Consider the following 19923-nt stretch of genomic DNA (forward strand, 5'->3'; position numbering starts at 1 on the left):
CAGAGAGGAGAGAGGGAGGAAGAGGGAGGGAGTGATGATGTTAGGTTGAAGGGTGGTTAGTGGGTGCTTTGACCCTCCTCATAAAGCCCTATTGTACAGATATGAAGAGAGAGGAGGCCTCTCTCATCGCTGATGTCTGTGTGTGCCAGAACAGCAAGGAGGGAAGGAATCACAGATGTGTTTGAGGCTCTGGCAACAGCTCCCCCTAGTGTTTAAGATTAAATTTCTGTCATGACATGTATTTGTGTCTCAGTCTTGCCAGTGAATTAACAGTTCCTGTTATCATTCTGGGTTCTCTGGTGAAACTTATTGACTTATTATAGACCACAAATTCCACGCTGCATGGTACACTGATTCAGACTGTCCACTGTCCAACACCTTCATATACACACCTGTGGTGGAAAGTAAATAAATACTGTACATTTTTAGGCATTTTACTTGAGTATTTCATTTTATGCTACTACTTCCACTCACAGTTCAATTTAAAAATTCATTTATTTTAAAGTTTTAGTTAACAGTTTCTTCTCAGATCCAGATTATTAATAAAAATAATAAAATAATCAATGTATAAATAATGATGTAGGCCAAAAATAATTCTATACATTTTTGCAATTAAAAAAAAACCTTCATGACAGTTGTAATGTTCAATTTTTATTGAAACTTTTTCAGCTCCTTAAAATAGTTTCAGAAAAACTGAGCATTACACATATAGTGATTTAGCTGTATGGTCATTTTGGAGGCTGCACTTTGTGGTCCTGATTGTTTCTATTAATTTGTCCACCCAATAGAACTAAATGAGGGTAGTCTAAATAACACAAACACTTCTCTGTATAATGCAGCACAGTTCAACAGCACCACAAACTGCAGCCTCATTGAAACAGTCTCAATAAAAATCGAACATTGTCACCTTCATGAGGTTGCAAATGTGTGTGTGTTAATGAGTGAGAAAGAGAGTAAGAAAGAGAGAGAGAGAGAGAGAGAGAGAGAGAGATGGATACTCTACATGAGCATCAGCCAAACCTGGAACAATGACTTCCCTGTTCGATCCCTCCCCTACCTGCCCCTCACAGTTTGTCCCAACATGATCTGTTGTAACAGAAAGGACAGAACAACAGATGAACGAGAGAGGGAGGATAAAAACAACAACCAGACTGCATGCTTTCAAGTCTTCAGATGCTTGCTTTAATGAGTTTTGAAATCCCCTCCCACAGCAAAGGACTTCACATTGAGCACAAACAACAGAGGTGGATGCCATTTATTGCACAAGATTCATCATGAAGAACCACAGACACACATACTCACACAGCCTTTGGAATACATTGATCTTCTATACTAACATTTTCTCTTGGCTATTTGGCAGTTAGGAATACAAGCTCTTTTTTTGTTTTTTGGCCAAACAGAAAAACACACACAAAAGACGGTGAACATTATTTCAGCAATAGGGAAATATAATCTATCAGTATTTGAATACAATCATTACGGTAAGACATATAGATTTTGACTGTTTTTACATCACTAGTGATGACACAAGGAAAAACATTTGTTTTAAAAAACGTGACTCAACTACAGAAATCTCTCATTTCTGGTAAGATAATTAAAGAGTTTAATGGACTGATAATAGATGAGGATATTTCTCAAATAGCGTTTACCAACAAATACAACAGCAAAAGGCACATGAGTGAGAAGTTAAAACAAACCCTGAATGAAACACGGCACCAGAACAGGAACAGCACTGGAAATGGATTTGAACAGACTTTGACTCCCAACCTTTCTAGTGCATGACTCCTTCACAGTAAATTGCCTACTTATCAAAAACCCCTCATCATAGGTCACAAATTATATCTGTGAATTGTTCACCAAGAGTGATATCCTGAAAAAATGAATATAAATGTGTATAATTAATACATAAATTAATATTTATCCTCACTCCTTTCCAATCAATTATCTCATGATCCCTCAGATTTATCTTGTGACCCATTGGAGGGGTCACGACCCACCGAAGCACTCACAGAGGGAACATATGTCAAAGCGGAGACTGAAAACTGCTTCTCATGTAAACAGAAGACAAATAAACATCCAGCTGTAGGAACCTGGTGTTAGGATATAACCTGATGAACATAACGCTTCCACCGAGGGGGGAAAGGAAGTCTGAGGTTACTTAGTGTATGACTCTGTTGTTGGGTCATTTAAAATCACAGTGACAGCAATAAAATATTTTCCTAACATCTTAAAAACGACTTTACAGACCTGATTACAGAAAAAAAGTTAGACACAAGTGGCACAAGTTAACAGCAAATAGTCTCTCAACCTATATATCCATCATTCAAATTCCAATAAATACATTTCTAAAGCATGTCACAAAATTAATCATAATATCTGCTCTTCTCTGGTTAAAATCATTAGACTTCTGTTCTTACTCTCAATACGTTTTTGTGGTATAACAGATTTGGCACTTGGCACAAGAATAAAATATCTAATATTTTACAATAAAATTAGAATGCTGGTAATAAACTAAATTAGAATCTACATTTTAGAAAAATAATTGGCATATTTTAAACGTTAAATCATTCTATTAAAGGCTTAGTTATGGAAGTTACTGCAGTTTATGTGACTGTAAACTGCAACCAGCTGCAGTCTGGGTCCTCTGGGTCTTATATTAGGCACAAGAGGAGACAGAGAGCTACACAAACTCAAGAAAACCCAGTATGACACCAGTATGACAATAAAACAGCTGTGAATGATGAGAGATCATGTTCCTCACTAAAGGAGGTTATTTTACAAAGAAAGTGAACCAGATAACTTGAAAAAAGTTGCTGAAATATCTGAAAAAAATGTTGTTTATAAGTAGTCATGAAGGAATCATGTTAATGACTGATATTCAGGTTTTGTCTTGTATTTAGAAACTGATGATGTGTCTCTAGGATGAAGCATCTTTTTCACAGTTATTTGGCTGACTTTATAATCCCACTTTGTGACATTGACCCTTGGTCTTGTCAGGTGTCTTGACGCTGAGCATCTGCAGTGGTCCAGATGTTAGCGACAGAGCCTTTATCACAATTTCTTCCTTCTCTGCAGCCCCTGTCTATGAGCTCTTTAACCTCCTGGTTCACATAAGACACTGATCTAAGTTCAGCTCCCTGTCTCACCTCCTCAACAGCTGCTTGATACGGAGGACGTCTGCTAAACTCTGATCTGTGTCTGATGCCTGGGAAGCAGGAAGCCTCTGCCCTTTCTGTGCGTCCAGCAGCTCAGTCCGTCTTCCAGACTGTATTCAGTACTTTCACCACCTCCTCATAGATGATGAAAACTATGGCCACATCCAGGCACACGCGGCCGAGGCGAGGAACTGTCCCTTTATAGAAACTACACATGGACAGAGACAGAGGGAGGGGTGAATATAAGATATCAGAGTTCAAACACATACATATATATACAGTTTTCAGGACAGTAAAATTATATGTAACATTTTCCAACATCAAGCATATTCTTAAAAAAAAAAGTAATTATACACATAATAGTGTATATGATGTGACATACCGCCAGGGGTAAAAATGTGTAGAGTGATGGGTTTTTTAAGTTTATCCCTATGTTTGATACAAAGGATGAACTAAGTGTTTCTCATGCAGTGTTAACAGCATAACGCGTAAGCTGAGAAAGCAGTGAAGGCCTGTTGTGATTAAAGGGACAAGCCTGCTGTGACACCAAACTAAACAAAGCGTAGGCGTACTCACGCTGCCAAGCCTTCATATCTGAGGATCTTCACTGCACAGTCTAGCGTGCTTTTATATTTATGTGCTTCCAGACCCTTCAGAAAAGAAAAGGAAAGACACTGTCAGCAGTTAGCAACAAGTTGAGTTCAAGTCAGGGCACCAGCAAAACACACAAGGGAGAAAACGCAAATGCTGAACATGCACTTTTTAATAGTCTTCATATTATGTACCTGCATCCGAGTCTTGATGACATCTAGTGGGGTGTTTCCAAATACACTGGCTGCTCCTGCTATGGCCCCAAACACTCCAGTCACCAAGGGATTAATGGCTTTGTTGGGGTTATCACCTGATGTAAGGACGTGACAGAAGAGTCAGTACGTGTGAGTTCTGAGCTGAACTGAACAACCACCCAACAGAGTTTTGATACGATTTCTCTTCCTGTACACTGACCTTTGTACCAGTTCTTGAGAGAGGTCATCACAAAGAAGCGAATAGCCTGGTTGGAGCCTTGTTTGAGGACCGTGGCAGTGAGACCCTGGTATGTGCCTCTTAATCCTGTTTAGATAAAAGAGGGAAGGTAAATTCATTGCACTTTTTTAAAATTTAAGTTAACAGCATCATGAACTACAGAGTACGCTTGACACTATGTTTTCAGCCTGTACTACCCAGTCTGACCAGTAGGTGTCAGGTGAATTACACATGAAGCTGCTCTTCACCTTGTGCTCTGATGATCTCTCTGACTCCGTGGAAGAAACCCTTGTATTTGGGGTTTGCTGAAGTCTGGTCGTGAATGAATTTAACCTTGGGAGATTAAAAAAACAAAAAGGGAGCAGGATGATCATTGTCCAAAACTATTACAGAGAAGAGAGACACACAAGCTGGTGAAAACAGCACAAATGTTCTCGTCTGGCTGGAGACTTTACAATGAAACTGAGTTCAGGGAACAATCACTACTGATTCTTTAACTTACATTTTCTGAAAGGCAGTGGCATGACTGACAGCAGCAGCACTTACATCTTACATAAACATCCACTTTAGTTAAGTAGACCTACCTTGACAGTCTCCATGGGGCAGACCACCAAAACAGCCTCCATCACCCCAGCGCCAAGGCCACACAGCAGGCCTCTGGTGCTGTCCAGTCGACCGGACTCATCCTTTGCACGGTTACTGAGGAACTCAAACACCCCGAACCTGAGGAAGAGAGAATAGAGTCAGCATGGGAATTATGGGAAAAGTCAACAACAGGAATGTCCAGAACTGCAGCAAATCAAGTGAATAACAATGATTTCTGTGAACGCAGACATGAATTCTATTTACTTGATTGCTTCAGTGGGAAAATCTTTGACATTACACAATAAATTTAAGTACATTTCTACAAAACAAATCTATGAATTCTTACTTCGATTATCTCATTTCGAGCTGGGAGTGACAGTTTAAAAACTTCTGTGTTTGCACCTTTGTCCCTGTCTGTTGGGGCTTAATTTCTTTTCTGTAAGGCAAAGATATTAAACCACTGCGCAATTGGATTAATGCTGCCAAGACTATATTCAATTTAATATGTGTGTTTAATAAAAAGGCTGAAATAAAAACAAACAGTTGGTGATATTGCAGGGACATATAATGAGATTCTTTGTACTAAGGCATTATCACTGTAGACTAGAGCATATGAAAAAAGGGCACATATCGCAAGATAATTACACTACCCCCATCAGCAGAAATCAGGCAGCAGAGGAAGACGTTTGAGGAGACGTAAAACTGGTTTCTTTTCCATGTCTCACTGAGTCCAAATAAAAACAGAATCACAGATGCACCTCAAAGCAAAAAAACTTCCCTCTAAGTTGGATTTTTAGTGGAGACAAACTGCTGAAAGTGCAGAATGTGCTTAAGGCTTTTACTTTATTGTCCTGCTGCCTACGTCCTCATTACAGATGCGCCAATAAAAGTGTAGTGTCTCAGTAACTACCGGGTGACCAGCAACAGCTGCCACTGGAGCCAGCCCAGAGACAGACAGACAGAGAGAGGAGGGGGTGGGGGGGGGTGTGGTTTATGTATCTCCGCAATCAGAAAATGTTGTGCCAGCGAGCCCTTTACAAGAAAGGTTATTTATAGATGGAATTGAATTGTGGTGAAGGCAGGACGCTGCCTGGGACATTTAGCAAAGGGGCGGAGGAGGACAGACACTCGCTCTTGATGAATGCTTTGTCTTTTCACGTTCGGCTCGAACCATTCACCTATCATCGTCATAGGTTTGGACTAAACAGAACAGAATTCATCTCTAATACTCGGCTCATGAGATTTTAGTTTTCTTCTCCATCTGCCTCTCAGTTGAAGGATTTTCCTCCACTCATTACCCCTCCACATCTGTTCCTCTAGCTCCCTCCTCACACAGATTCAGTTTGTTTTGAAAGACAGGCACCACACAATTAACTGACTCCCACCATCAAGCAGGAACAAACAACACATAAAAATAAATCTATTCCTCTCTCGTCTTCAAGCGCACCACTCACTGACTGCAAAGATTTTTAGCTTTGGAGAGAGTAAAAAATGAAAAGGTGTATTTCCTTAAAGCATGCTTAGACTGCACGGAGATGGCAGTGCACTTAATAACTAACCTTGTGAAACAAATTCTGTTCATTAAAAGCTGCTGGAGAGAAATATGCTGCTGTCAGGCCTGCTCCTTTGCCAATTTACTCTCCATATTCCCCTATTCATTTAACAAGTGGACTAAACTTTACAGTTAGAGAGCGACACATCATGTTTTGGCTGACATCCACAGACAGAGATGAGTCACTCTGGACAGCAGAGTGCTGCCCAATCTTCATTAGTGGGTCTTTCTACAAGGTCAGTCCTGCTGATGAGAAGAGGAGGTGAAGGAGAGACCAAGACGATGGAGAAAGTGGGAGAGAAGAAAGAAACAAAAGAGGCTGGGCAGACAGGAGAGAGGGATGTAGCTATGGATGAAGGGTTAAGAGAAGGAAAAGGTAAAAGGTTCTCATGTCTGTCCCTCTCATACCTCCCTGACAAGCCTCTGCTAGACTGTATTGTGCGCAGGCAATCAGTTAATGGGATGGGGGAGAAAGAAGGCAAAAGAGCGATAGGAAAGGGGGGGAGGGGGAAGAAGATAGAGGAAGTAAGAATAGAACGGATCGAACAAATGATTCAGAGGAAGTGGTGGTCAATGGAAATGTGCCAAGGTATAGCCTATAAATGAAAACTAACTGTTCTACTCTTAATGGCATTCAATTTAAGCACCATGTGTAAGCACTGCAAAGTCATGTATATTTTCTTTAAATTCACTTTTTCCTTATGGCTCAATGGATAGTTTTACTTCTTTGTGTGTCTAGAAAGCACAGACATAAAACAAGGGAGACCTTTATCACTGAAAAGGTCATTAACCCATAGACAAAATGTAAACTGTAACAGTGACTTGCAAGTAGACATAGCTTTGTTTTCAGGGGTCACAAGCTGAAACAGTTGGGAACCATCAGTCTAAATAACTGAATCTAACTGAATAAACCCTGCAGGCAGCAGATTGTATACATCTTTATGTATAGTGTAGCCACTACATGATCAGAAAGAGGACATGTCTTAAACCTCTATCTCCTCATATGTCTTAAGAGAAAACTCTCCTTAGAGCAGAAATAAAACCACTCAGACTCCCCCTGGAAAGGATGCTGAAGGCTGAACTGACACTCACACACAAACACTGTACATAAACACATACACACCCAGTACTAACACAAGTCTCCCTCTCTGTACCCCTATTGAGACCCTGCCTGAGTTTGAGTGGCATCTTTGCTCCGCCTGGCTGGGCCTGTCTCTCCATCGTACAGACAGGCTCTACCCTCCAGCATAACACACACACACACACACACACACACACACACAGAGAGAGAGAAAAAAGAAAGCAAAGGAAGGAACGAAAGACTGAAAAGGAGAACAAAAACGGTGACAATAAAAGTGTCTGACTTCGTTTTGTGCAATATGTGTGTGTGTGTGTGTGTGTGTGTGTGTGTGTGTGTGTGCAGCATGCACACTTGTTTAGAAATAAATGTCATTGCTGTGAAAGAATAACGTAATTACACTGAGGGCTAGTGTGGCATTTATGCCTTGCATTGTGGGTAATGGACTAGAATAATTGGACTGTGTGAGTTAGTGGTTCCAGGTAGAAAATCATAATGGCTTAGCTTTTTATTCCAGCCTTTACTGCACAAATATACAGTACACACACTAAGATTATGAACATGAGATTTAAAAATATATATAAGAGATAAAAGCAATAAAGTAATAAAGTAGCAATATTTAGTAATAAAGTGTGTGTGTGTGTGTGTGTGTCAACGCACATGTTTATTTAGGGTGGTTGCATAATAACAGATTGGTTAAGTGGTGAACAGGAGGATTGTGTCCATGTACAGTGTACATCAGCTCTACTGCTACCATTTATTTTAAAAAGATAGATATAAGACTGCATATCACAAAAAGTCATCAGAGAAAGTACATAGAAAGCATCAGAAACTGGAAAGAGGAGTTGTGTGGTTTTATTGTACATCTGTTTAAATATTTTAAAATCCTTTAGTTATTTATCTTACCTGACTGCAGATTTGGGTATGGATCCATACAGCAGTGAGCTGAGTCCTCTGTACAGTCCTTTGACACCGTGACTCTGTACCGTCTGTTTCACACAGTCACCTGGAGGAACACACACACACATTATAGACTGTCCAAAATGACTGAATACTAGTCATTTTACTTCGCAACAGCATAATGAATGTAGCACAGCAGTGTTTTGGATTCTTTATTCATGTATTTATTTTTGCCCTGTGTCATTCAGTCACTTCTGTCCTTCACTTTTAGCTCATCAACATCACAGAATAGCAAACAGGCAACACATTACTTTGTTACTCTAAGTATTTATATCATAAACTGAACCATAGCCTGATTTCTCCAAAACGTAATGTTTTTTTTTTTTTTTGTTTCTGGCTCTTGGAGATGTCCAGTCCAGCAGTATGTTGTTCTGGCTATCCAAACGCACAACCGCGCAAGACAAGCAACAGCTGTCTGGGGCGCTCATTACCGTGGTCTCCGATCCTCAGAGCTGTAGCCAACATTAACAGATCCTGAGTTTGTGTGTGTGTGTGTGTGTGTGTGTGTGTGTGTGTGTGTGTGTGTGTGTGTGTGTGTGTGTGTTGATGGTGAATGTGCATGTGTGCAATGGTCTGTTCTAAGTCATATAAACAAGCACAGTGACAGCCTGCCAGAATCCCTAATGTACCTGGGGATGATGGGTAATGGGATAATGAGCTCCTGAGAGAGGCAGAAGAAAAAGATGAAGAACAGAACATAGATAGAGAGATAGATAGATAGATAGATAGATAGATAGATAGATAGATAGATAGATAGATAGATAGATAGATAGATAGATAGATAGATAGATAGATGAACAAATACAACAGTTTTATTTGATATGAGTTTTTGCTGAATTAAAAAAAATCTAAATGAATGAAAAGGATATTGTTTCATATCAGTGGTGGGTGTTTGAGCTGGCATATATTTGGCATTGAATTAAATCCCACACTAAGCTCGATATGTTGGAAAACTGAAGGGCCACTATTAAAAAATGTTCACACACCCATCATTACTCACCTATTCCTCTGTATTTCGGTGGATTGGCCCTCTCGTCCAGCTGTAACTGGGTCTTGACGTACTCTGTGGGGAAGGTGATGCAGATCTCTATGCCACCTGCAATTCCACCTGAAAAACAAAGAAAACCAAAGCAGATTGTTATTTCATAAGATCAACCTAAAGAATAGTCATGACTGAAACTGGGACCGATTAAAAAGTATAAGCACTGAGGGATGAAAACTAAACTGTTCTCTCAGGTCAGGCAGCTTTGCAGACATATTGCCTAAACTTAGCATACCATGTCTCCCTGGCTGGAGCCTTGCCGAGCCTGATTCAATGCCCTGTTCCCCTTATGAATTAGAAGGAGGTGCCATTACGTCATGGATCATTACAGTGACTCCACAAATGGCTTTCCCTCCATAAACATTAAAAGCACTGCTGCTGTGGGAGGAAGAGTAACGAGCTGGGCGAAGATGAATCAACTGTTCCTGCCACAGCTAAACTACACAGTGACTGTGCCATCTGAGGAACGAGCAGAAAGTCAACACAAGAAAAAGGCTGCGAGAGAAGATTTTTCTGTCTAGATTTAGAAAGGAAAATTTGCACGAAGAATGTAAGAAATAAAGTCAGTGAACAAACGTGAGTGACTGCTGGGGGGTTTGGCTTGAAACCCGTCACAGTCAATGAGTTGAGTAGATGAGGACAAGTGTCCAAAAGCAAAGCCGATACAAAACACAGATGAGTCACGAGGGAAGGAAGGAGGAGGATGGAGAGAGGGCTGACATTAATTAAATTATCCGCTCAGCCTGCAGGGAGGGGCTCCATTACCCAGTCCAAGACCCTCCATTAACTCAATGACACAGACACACACATACTGTGCTAGGGACACAGACACACACACAAATTCGAGTTATTGCACAAAATAATCTAAAAGAATTCTTCTGGTTAAGTGAGAGGAACATTTTACTGTAGACGATGTGTGTTTGTGCCGAGTCAGGAAACCCAAAATAATGTAGACAGAGACCACAATAAAACCAATGAATGGGAAGTCAAAAACAGAAATGCCTTTCCTTTGCATGAACAGTCCACATCAGGCTGAAAGAGAAGTGGTTGTAACAGAAAAGTGGTTTTGATTTTCTCTGTTTCTGGGGATTACCAACTGTGATCAGATGTTAATCTGTATCTGCAAAGATTTACTGAATAAAAACTTGCACCTCAGATGCTCAGAGATCTAATTATCATGTTCCATTATCAATCTTTGAGCCACCATATGCAGAGCATTTATGCGATGGTAGTATCCTTCAAATTATTAATATAGCATATGTTTTGCATGCAGAAAAATTAGACAATCCAGCTGAAAATTAACGCACTCCATGTGTTGATATTATCCGATTTTATTAGTTCACTTACTCATGTACATAAAGGTCATTTAGCTCTGCAGTGGCACAGCTCATATGCTAATGCTGCCATCATGACTTTTATCATGGTTACACCAAGTAATCTCACCTCTATGTAGGATAAAAACATATATATAGCATACAGCAGAGGACTCTAAGTGGATGGCATTGAAACACAAACTAAATACCAAAGATTTCCATACATGCTAAATGTACATAACACCAGGAATATTGTGACCATTTCTGCATAACTAACAAATGATTTGTCTAAAAGCCTAAAAAGCCTCTGACTCATCTTTATTAACATTCTCTCCTCTGTGAGTGCAGCTGGTTTAATAAGGGAAATCAATTAGGGACAAAAGCTTTTATATAAGGCTTCACATTTTTTTAATACACTCATTTGTCATCTGCATATGACTGTATTAAAACAAAATTCTAATATTGAAATTCTGTGATTCAACAACTGTAGATTAGAGTGTAAATACCTGAGACTGTATATTTTTTGAAAATTCTAATATACCTTGGTTCTACACAAATGTTATACAACCTGATTTGAGTATTTCGGCACATCAATAGTGAGATAATTTCCTGATGATTGGCACAATAATTATTTAGTGCCTTACAAACCCATTAGTCATTATACCTGGATTCACCTAATCACAGCTATTCATAAAAACTGTGAACACCACTCAGCTGAATCATGATGTTCATGTGACCTCTCAGACTCTCTCAAACTTCAATCACCAGGCCAGTGACCTGTAATTCTCCTAATCCTGGCAAAACAGTGAGTATACATAACTGAGACGTAACAGAAATCACATGCTCCATTCCAGCCATCCTGATCCAGGATCAGTGGGTCAGTGTGTCTTGGAGCAGGAGAAACAATAAACCTCATTCATCTGTTTTCAGCCAACACAGAGCCACATGTGAAAACCAACCAGCAGTCACTCACAGTCCGCGACTCAGCAACAGACATAACTGCATGATCAATCCTCATCAGACACACAGCGCCTGTGGAGGAGAAGCAGCTCATTTGTCTTCTAGTCCATTTTGCAGCCCACATCTCACACACACATATTTACACACACACACACACCACACACACACACACACACACACACACACACACACACATACACACACACACACTTTTCAGATGACACCCTAAATGACTCCTGTGTAGCTGCCAAACGTGGGTTACATGAGCAAAAAAATGGCCATTAATCTTTATCGTCACAGGCTCGCTCTGTTCTCCTGTTCTTAATTTTTCTCTCAGCAGCATCTTCCTTCCTCTCTCTTCTCCCTCAGCTACTCTTCTCCACATCGTGTCATAAAATCAATGCATCCACATGGATCTCTGACACTTAATATTACACAAAAAGAAATGGAAATGGCATTGGAGTGATATTGGAACCTAGAGACGGTGGAAAAACAGCGTAGTGCCTGATACAAATCTGCTTTTACAGACTCTTAAAAACTTGAAGCTGCCACAAGCTGAACAGCAGTTTCATAAATCAGACACATAGTGACTGAAGTTGATGCACTGTGTGCAGGTAACACTCACTCTCTGGCCGGAGAAGGTAAATTTATAACTTAATCAATGTCCCTCAGACTTCACAGCTGTGCTCCAGCTCATATTGCTGCCACATACTGCCTGGCCAAAAGTATGCGGACACCTGAAATTTATCTCCATATGCGACTGTAGAGCTGTCATGGTTCAGCTCGGCCTCTCCCTCGTTCCTTGTGTTTTCTACTGTTCTTCACCACACTCTTGTTTCTTGCTTCTCCCCTGTTTTTCTCATCCTCTATTTGTGTGCATGTGATTGTTTGTCCGGGTGTGGTTCTCTGGTTTCCTCCTGCCACTAATCCATCTGCACACCTGAGATTCATCCACTAATCAACACCAGCTGTACACAGACGCCCGGCTTTACACTCCGGTCCTCACAAGACTCTTTGTTTGCTACAGTCAGATTCTGCCCTTGTCAGTGATTTCCTTGTGTTTGCCTGAACCTAGCTGATCCTATTGTTCCAGTTACTCCAGTATGCCAGTATCCCCCAGTACCTTGTCTGCCTGTTGTTCCAGTTTGGATCCATCCTGCTCTGCTCCTTCTCATTACCTGCCTCCACCACCTGGCCCTACTGCGACATTCCTGCTTCACCCACTCGTCTCGCTCAATCTACTAACTACAATAAAAGCACCTTTGAACATTTTATCTGTGTTCTGACTTTGGGTCCAAACTAAACCAAACCCAACAAGAACAGCTGTAACCAGCCTCCACTCTTCTGGAAAGGCTTTCCACAAGATTCTGGCTGCAGGGATTTACTCCAATTCAGCCACAGGAGCATTAGTGAGGTTGAGAACTGATGTTGAGTGATAAGGCCTGGTTTGCGGTTTCTGTTTAAATTAATTCCAGTGTTTGCTTTTGGATTTAGCTCATACCCGACTCATGCCGTGATTGGCTGTCTGTGTGGAGGTGAGAAAGAGGCCAGGGTTTGAACTTCTCTCTCTCTCTCTCTCTCTCTCTCTCTCTCTCTCTCTCTCTATTTTATTCTCGACACAGCTATTTCAGTCATTTTTTATGTCAACAGCAGAGTGAAAAACTATGAATGGCTTTCAAGAGACACTGTGAAATGTGTGCCATTATCCCACATCTCCTGCCTTCCAGGTGAACTCTAACACTCCAAAACCCAAGTATATTCAGTTTACAATCACACAAGACAAAAAAAACCTCACGGTTGAGAGGGTAAAATTAGTTAATGTTAAATATTTTGGTTTGAAATATTGCTTGAATGATTAATTGATCACCATTTGATTAATTTTCTGTTTTAGCATTAGTGTGCACATGCAGAAAACACAGTATATATGCCCATATGCACACCAACACAAATTCACAGCCACTTTTTTGCAGTACACCAAGGCACTGAAGAAGCCAGGTGAGCAGGCAGACAGCCATCTGACAGGGAGGGACAGTCTCTGAAATCCTGTCCTGCCTGCTTCAGTGACTCTAATGAGCACCCAACACATCTGGTCCACTGAAAAACTTCATTTTTCTAAGGAATGACTGACAATCTAACATGGTCTGTGAATGTGGCAGGTTCTAAACATATTTAAAACTCCATTTCCTTTAAAACAAACATTTTTGACTGGCAGCATAGTGGGACACTTTGTCCTGCTGCCTTAGTGAGTAGCTGTGGATTTTCTCTTGCAGTAAAACCTAAAATTAAGATTCTATTTCAGTGATTCCATTTCCAACCAAGTCCAGTTCAAACAATAAAAGTCACACAAAACAGTCAACAGTGTGTATCTACATGTATGTTTGTGCATGTGCCAGCAAATTAAGCAGTTTTGCAACAGAATCAATCTATTATTTATCCAGATGTTCCTTATTTAGATTATTATCTCTCATTTTAAATTCTCTGGAGTCTGAGGGAAAGATGTTATTATGTCCATATCTCCAGTCCAAATTGAGAACATGGCCAGAGGACAGATGTACTTCAAACATTAGGTGTCCTATTAATAGAGCCGTAATATTTCTGTTTGCCTCGTGTAAAACATGAAAAGAATTATTCATCTGACGTCTGGCCTTTCAGGCTTCCTCTATCCTGAACAACATTCCCTACTGCTACACTGATGCTTAATTACAGGAGGGATGTTGATTAATTTTACATGGAAACCATTTTAACTGCTTAAAACCCTGCAGCATGCAGATTGTACACTGAATTACAACTACGCACAGGTTGTTTTGACAGTGTGTACAGATGCAGACAAGGCTTCCAATTTTTGAAGGAGAAAATCAATTGGTTTCTATGTTTTAAACTGACAATAATTAAATGATTTGTTAAGTGATAACCAATCTTGATTGACGGGGGTGTAACGACTCTGAATCCAAGACCGAAACCAGTGATACAAACATGCACAGTCTGAGATTGCAGACCTGCTATGGTAACATCTTGAGTCTGCTTTCTGATTTTGCCCAACATTATTATATGATCATGCAATTACAAGAATTTGAAAACTGTTGTTTGGTTTGGCAACTTTACTGTTTTGGTTCAGTCTCTCTTCAGAGTGGTTTCCAGATACAGAGAGCAGCTGTTTTTGGTGAAAAAGCTCTAAAGTTCTCTATGCACTACTTTCTCAGGACCAGACAGCAGACAGACAAAAGTTAGCTACTAGCCATAGTGGACTATTTAGCAGCTAAAGAACCAGATATTTCCCTCAGGACTATACAACCCCATCACTCAGAGTAGAAAGCTGACTGAGAAAATAGCTTTTCATGGTCTGTAAAAGATTGTTTGTTGGACAGCCATCTTTCAAGTCTAACACAAAGTAATTACATGAAAATTAATTAGCCTGCTATTATTACATAATCTGATTGATTTTCTCAAACAGGTTTCAAGTCTCTGAAAGTTAACAGTAGCTAGTTAATAATAGTAGAATGAATTAAGCTCAGTGGTTGACAGAAAGAAAAGGAAAATCTAAAACCTTGAGGTATATTGTTTTGTAGTTAATGAGATAAAACACTGGTGTGGTGCTGTATTGAATCTCCAAAACATTCACAAATGAAACAATGAAAAAAGACCAAAACTGTAATGTTAAGCTGACCATCATATCAGCCTCCTATATTTTAAATTGCTGTTTGTTTGGGTGTTTGTGGCCACACTATACCAACAACATCCTAGCTGAAAAGCTGTTACAGTGGGGGTGGGGGGTTGAACAGAGGAGCGCACCGTGATTTATTATCTTGCCTCATGGTACTCGGGGTCTGCAAGCAGCAGAATCAGTGTATGGGAATGGACTGTGTGCGTCGCCTGTGACACGGGGAAACAGGGAGTAAGCCATGGTTTGACGAGCCCTCTGAGCCTGAGAGGAGACAGCCACTCACAAAACCTAACTGGCTGCCCTGAGGCTGGAGAGAGAGAGATGAAAAAAAGGAAAAGAGAGCAGGAAAAGTGAACAAAAAACAAGGCTGTGTCAGTGGAAAATCCAATCTATCATGGAATCAAGATTTAAAAAAAGATTAACTTTCTCTCTCTGTCCATTCCTCTGCTGCTCTAACCTTTCTCTCTCCTGAGCAGCGCGGTTATAAGTGAAAGCCAGGGCAGTGTATGAATGCACAACAGCCAGCAAATCAGGACCAGAGACCCATTTAGACCACTCTCTCACCCTCAGGCCTCACACAGATAAAACTCTCCCTCCTTCTGTGTCTCAGCTTCAGTCATCACCAGTGGCCGTTGAGTGAAGACTTGAACTAGCCAATGGCAGCAGAAAGAGCTCACAGGCCTCTAAAAGCTTTGGAAATGTGCAATGTGTACCACTCCTCCCCAACCACTGTCTATGTGGGGGGCTCTAATCCATTAAGCTCTGACCTTCTACTTCTTGCTTTGTCTACGTACAGCCTTCGGGCATGTACAAGTGACTCACTCTCTCCACACAGATGTACTGCTAACCATAACAGGTAAATCTAAAGCATGTCAGGACACCAGAAGAGGTGTCAGCTGTATTTATGAGCTGCCACGGCTGAGTGAGAGGAATATATCCGGACAATGTAAATGATCAGCTGTGTTTGCAATGGACGCTATCTCGGTATCGCTATCTCAAACTCAAAGAGGCAGTTTATCTATCGCTGAGTCATCCCTGTGATACTCTAACACACTTTCATTTCCAAACCTTTAAAAGACACTGACAAATCAATGTTTTTTTGACAGAGAGGCCGGGAGGAGTCAGAGGGTGCGCAGGGTTGAGACAGGGAGAGGATGTAATCATGCTGCTGTTGCAAAACGGGACAGACAGGCTTGAGACAAGCTGAACGGCACAGCGAGGGGAACAGGGCGCAAATACTGGGCCATATCCAGTCAATCAGGCTGCATGGGGCTGATGGGGGAAGGGAAAGGTCTCACCACGGCCACATTTCCATTTCTTGGCAGCTGACAGGGTGACATGAGTCAGGAGAGGAGATTTTTTTTCTCCTCATCTCAGTCCACTCACACCACAAAATCATTAACTCTACAGTTAACTCAAGGTGTTTCTTTTCAATCAAAAATATCAAATGTTTGCTGGTTTAAGCTTCTAAAATGCACTGATATGCTGCGTTTCTTTGTCATATATGATAGTAAACTTAATATTTTGGGGTTTGAAAGCAATTTAAGGATGTTACCTTGGGCTCTGGAAACTTAAAAGGGCATTTTCATTGATATTTGATAGCTCAAAGGATCCACTGATTGATCAAGAATACTAGTTGCAGCCCCCAAAACAGTTTGTTCTTAAACTTCAATCAAAAGGAATTCATTCAGAGGGATAAAATATTCAGCGTGTAACTGTTGCCAGAGCACAAGGCTGAAAATCAACAGCATGCTGCCAAATACCAGCATGAAGCCTTAATACAGTAGCACCTCAGAGAGCCTCTTCATCAGCTTGAGCTGCTGCATCCTGCTGCATCATCACAAGAGGGGGTCGAGGGGTTTTGAACCTCAGCGGGGATAAACCAGTGTCATATCAATCATAGATAAAGGCTAAAACAAGCATGACTGAAGTAACGCACAGCAAATCAGCCAATCAACTGATCTGTTAAAACTATGATGAATGATCAATCAATCCAATAATTCATCAAGTATATATACCAAACATTTGGTGGTTACATCTTCAGTGCAAAAATGTTTTTATTTCTCTGTATCGTACCAATACATAATAGTAATAATGATAATTGAGTGGGGTTTTTGAATACTGACTAAACTATAAGTAAATCTTTATTTAAATACATGGCTCTGTTTGAATACATGGTTAACCCATTATTCCAAATCCAATCAACAGACGAATCAACAGTTCAGAACCACAAACAGGTTGGATAAAAAGTCCTTAAAATGCTCCAGAAAAAAATGAAATTTGAGATTTAGCAAAAAATAATTTGCTGAGGATTATGGGATATGATCAACATCTCCATAAAAACTCAACAATAAGCAATAAATTTCTTGTGTTGCATCGTCTCATGCTTGATGCTTTGATCACCACCACACACACACACACACACCTGAGACCTTGGCCGAGTGTCCCCTATACCTCTGGATGCATCACTCTGCTCTAATAGCATTATGTAAAGTGCACTGGAGGTGATCTTTAGACAGGACAAGAGGAGGAAAAGTGCAGTCTTCCTCTTGGGTAACATAGCTCTCAAGACTGTTTCTCTTTTACAGCAGCCTCAAAGGTCACGGGGTCAAGTGGCAGAAGTTGGTGGAGCATGTAGTAACTCTATTAAAATATTTCCTTTTACTGACTCACTTCCTCCCCTGTGCATCACCACTAAAAATAAACGATCATTGTAGATTGTGGTAATCCTGTTTGCAGCAGTCTATCTGGTACAGTTACCTGTTTTCATAGTTTCAGCTAATTTCACTGCAAACTCCAACACAGCCCTGAAAAATATATGTTACAGTCCCATGGTAATTTTTCTGTTTTGTCTTTACAGTTACAGTCTTTCCCACAGGTCATTAAAGCTATCACAGTGCACACCCTCTTACTTACACAAAGTATCTGTAAACAAAGACAATATTTCGTTTAACTTCGGTATCATTACTCGCATAACTAGTGACATGTTGACCAACTCAAGATTTTTTTCCGTGAGACACATCATGATGAACTTACCTGCCAGAATCGCCTTCCCCGGGTGAGTTAATTTCGCTTTCCCCGCCGGCGCCGCTGCAGCCAGACACCTCGGTCTGGGGAAAGGGCTGATAAATGTGCCTTTATCCTGCATATTTACCAAAAAACAACGTGATCTACAAAAGAGATTCTAGTCTAATGAGGTTTATCCTCAAGTGGGCAGTTTGCAGTTTTCTCTCAAGTACACTGGAGCGCGTTAACAGACGCACGGCTGCTGCCTGGCGCGCTTCTCTGGGCTGCAGGTGATCTCTGCTGCGTCCGGAGACTCCGGCGGATCTCTCTGTTGACAGTGGGCGGACACCGGGACTGTCAAGGAAGTTGGGACCTTCTATATAATCCAATAGCTGTTATTTGTAACTATGGAAACGTCTGTATCACGACAGTTGTACGTAAGAGAGCGAGGCAAACCGGAAGCGAGGAAGGGCGGACAAAGAGTTGCTGTCTCCGTATCCTGCTGTCGCGTGGAAGTTTGTGGCAATCTCCCTCCGTAAAGCGAGTGAACTTCCAACAACCACCGATCCAGATGCGTGGCAGTGGTCAGTGGGTGTCACACCCAGTGTTTATATGTGAGAGGGGACTGGCCACTTGTGCTCCACAACAGAGGAAGGGCGGGGCGCCGCCTCTCTCTCCCCCTCTCTCTCTCTCTCTCCATCTCTCCGTCTGTATTAACATATAAATGCATTTCGGCGAGGAAGAATAAAAAAAAAAAGACGGATTCCCCTGTTGTTAAATCTTTCACTACAACAACCTTAAGCATTTCCCCAGCAGCAGGCAGTAAAAGGTCCAAACCACACCCTCTACAAACAAAAAGGCTGCAGCTCTCACAGGGACAGAAACCCATCAGTCAGGTCCTGGCAGTTTGGTTACCAAAATGTCAGTCTGGGTCTTGGGAAGGATGGAAATAAAGGTGGAGCAGAAAAGAAAATCATGCTCACAAGTGTAAATACACAGAAAACAGAGGCTGAACCCACCAGCGAGCTTTTACATCCTTCTCCTGGTGTGAAGTAATGGGGAGAAGAAATGCACCAACATCACTGTGTGTAAACTTTATTCCTCTTTCTGTATGCATGACTTGTGCAGGTAAAGGGAGTGCTTCGTGTGCAGCTCAGTTTTTTTTCTTGCTTTCTGCTTTTGACAAATCCAAAGTTGACACCACAGGTGGGACAGAGCTCAGCATATCATTGGAGGGGGGGGGGGGGGGGCTGTCGGACAGCACAGGAAGTACACAATCAACCAAACTGTCACTGCTTTGAGCAGCCTTACCTCAAGACTTTGCCATTTTATTAACCTGCTGTTTTTGCATTTTGTCCTTTTCTTACAAAAATCATTATGCTTTTTTAAGACTACGACAACACACTATAGACAATACATACGGTATTTCATAATATTTGACTTCTTTGATTAGTTAGGTAATTCAATATATCTTAAATTATACACTGTTTTCAGTACAATAATGATTCTTTTTCTTTTCTTTTTTTTTTAAACAACTGGCATCAGGATGTGAGCTAATGTTCCCCTGTGTTTTCATCTCAAGTCTGTT

The 19923-nt window shown here is 40.9% G+C and overlaps 1 protein-coding gene across 1 annotated transcript; it reads right to left on the minus strand.

Moving 5' to 3' along the window:
* Window positions 1-1913: 1913 nt before the first annotated feature.
* si:dkey-178e17.1 (tricarboxylate transport protein B, mitochondrial) lies at window positions 1914-19306 on the minus strand. Its single transcript, XM_018673643.2, has 9 exons — window positions 18366-19306; window positions 9354-9461; window positions 8300-8399; window positions 4763-4901; window positions 4427-4511; window positions 4161-4265; window positions 3941-4056; window positions 3732-3805; window positions 1914-3363 (listed from the first exon to the last, which is right to left on the minus strand). Exons 1-9 carry the CDS (start codon window positions 18475-18477, stop codon window positions 3249-3251), a joined length of 954 nt encoding a protein of 317 aa, XP_018529159.1. The 5' UTR covers window positions 18478-19306; the 3' UTR covers window positions 1914-3248.
* Between the last annotated feature and the right edge of the window lie 617 nt (window positions 19307-19923).

This window comes from Lates calcarifer, linkage group LG13 (assembly GCF_001640805.2).
Source record: "Lates calcarifer isolate ASB-BC8 linkage group LG13, TLL_Latcal_v3, whole genome shotgun sequence".
Classification (NCBI taxonomy): domain Eukaryota; kingdom Metazoa; phylum Chordata; class Actinopteri; family Centropomidae; genus Lates; species Lates calcarifer.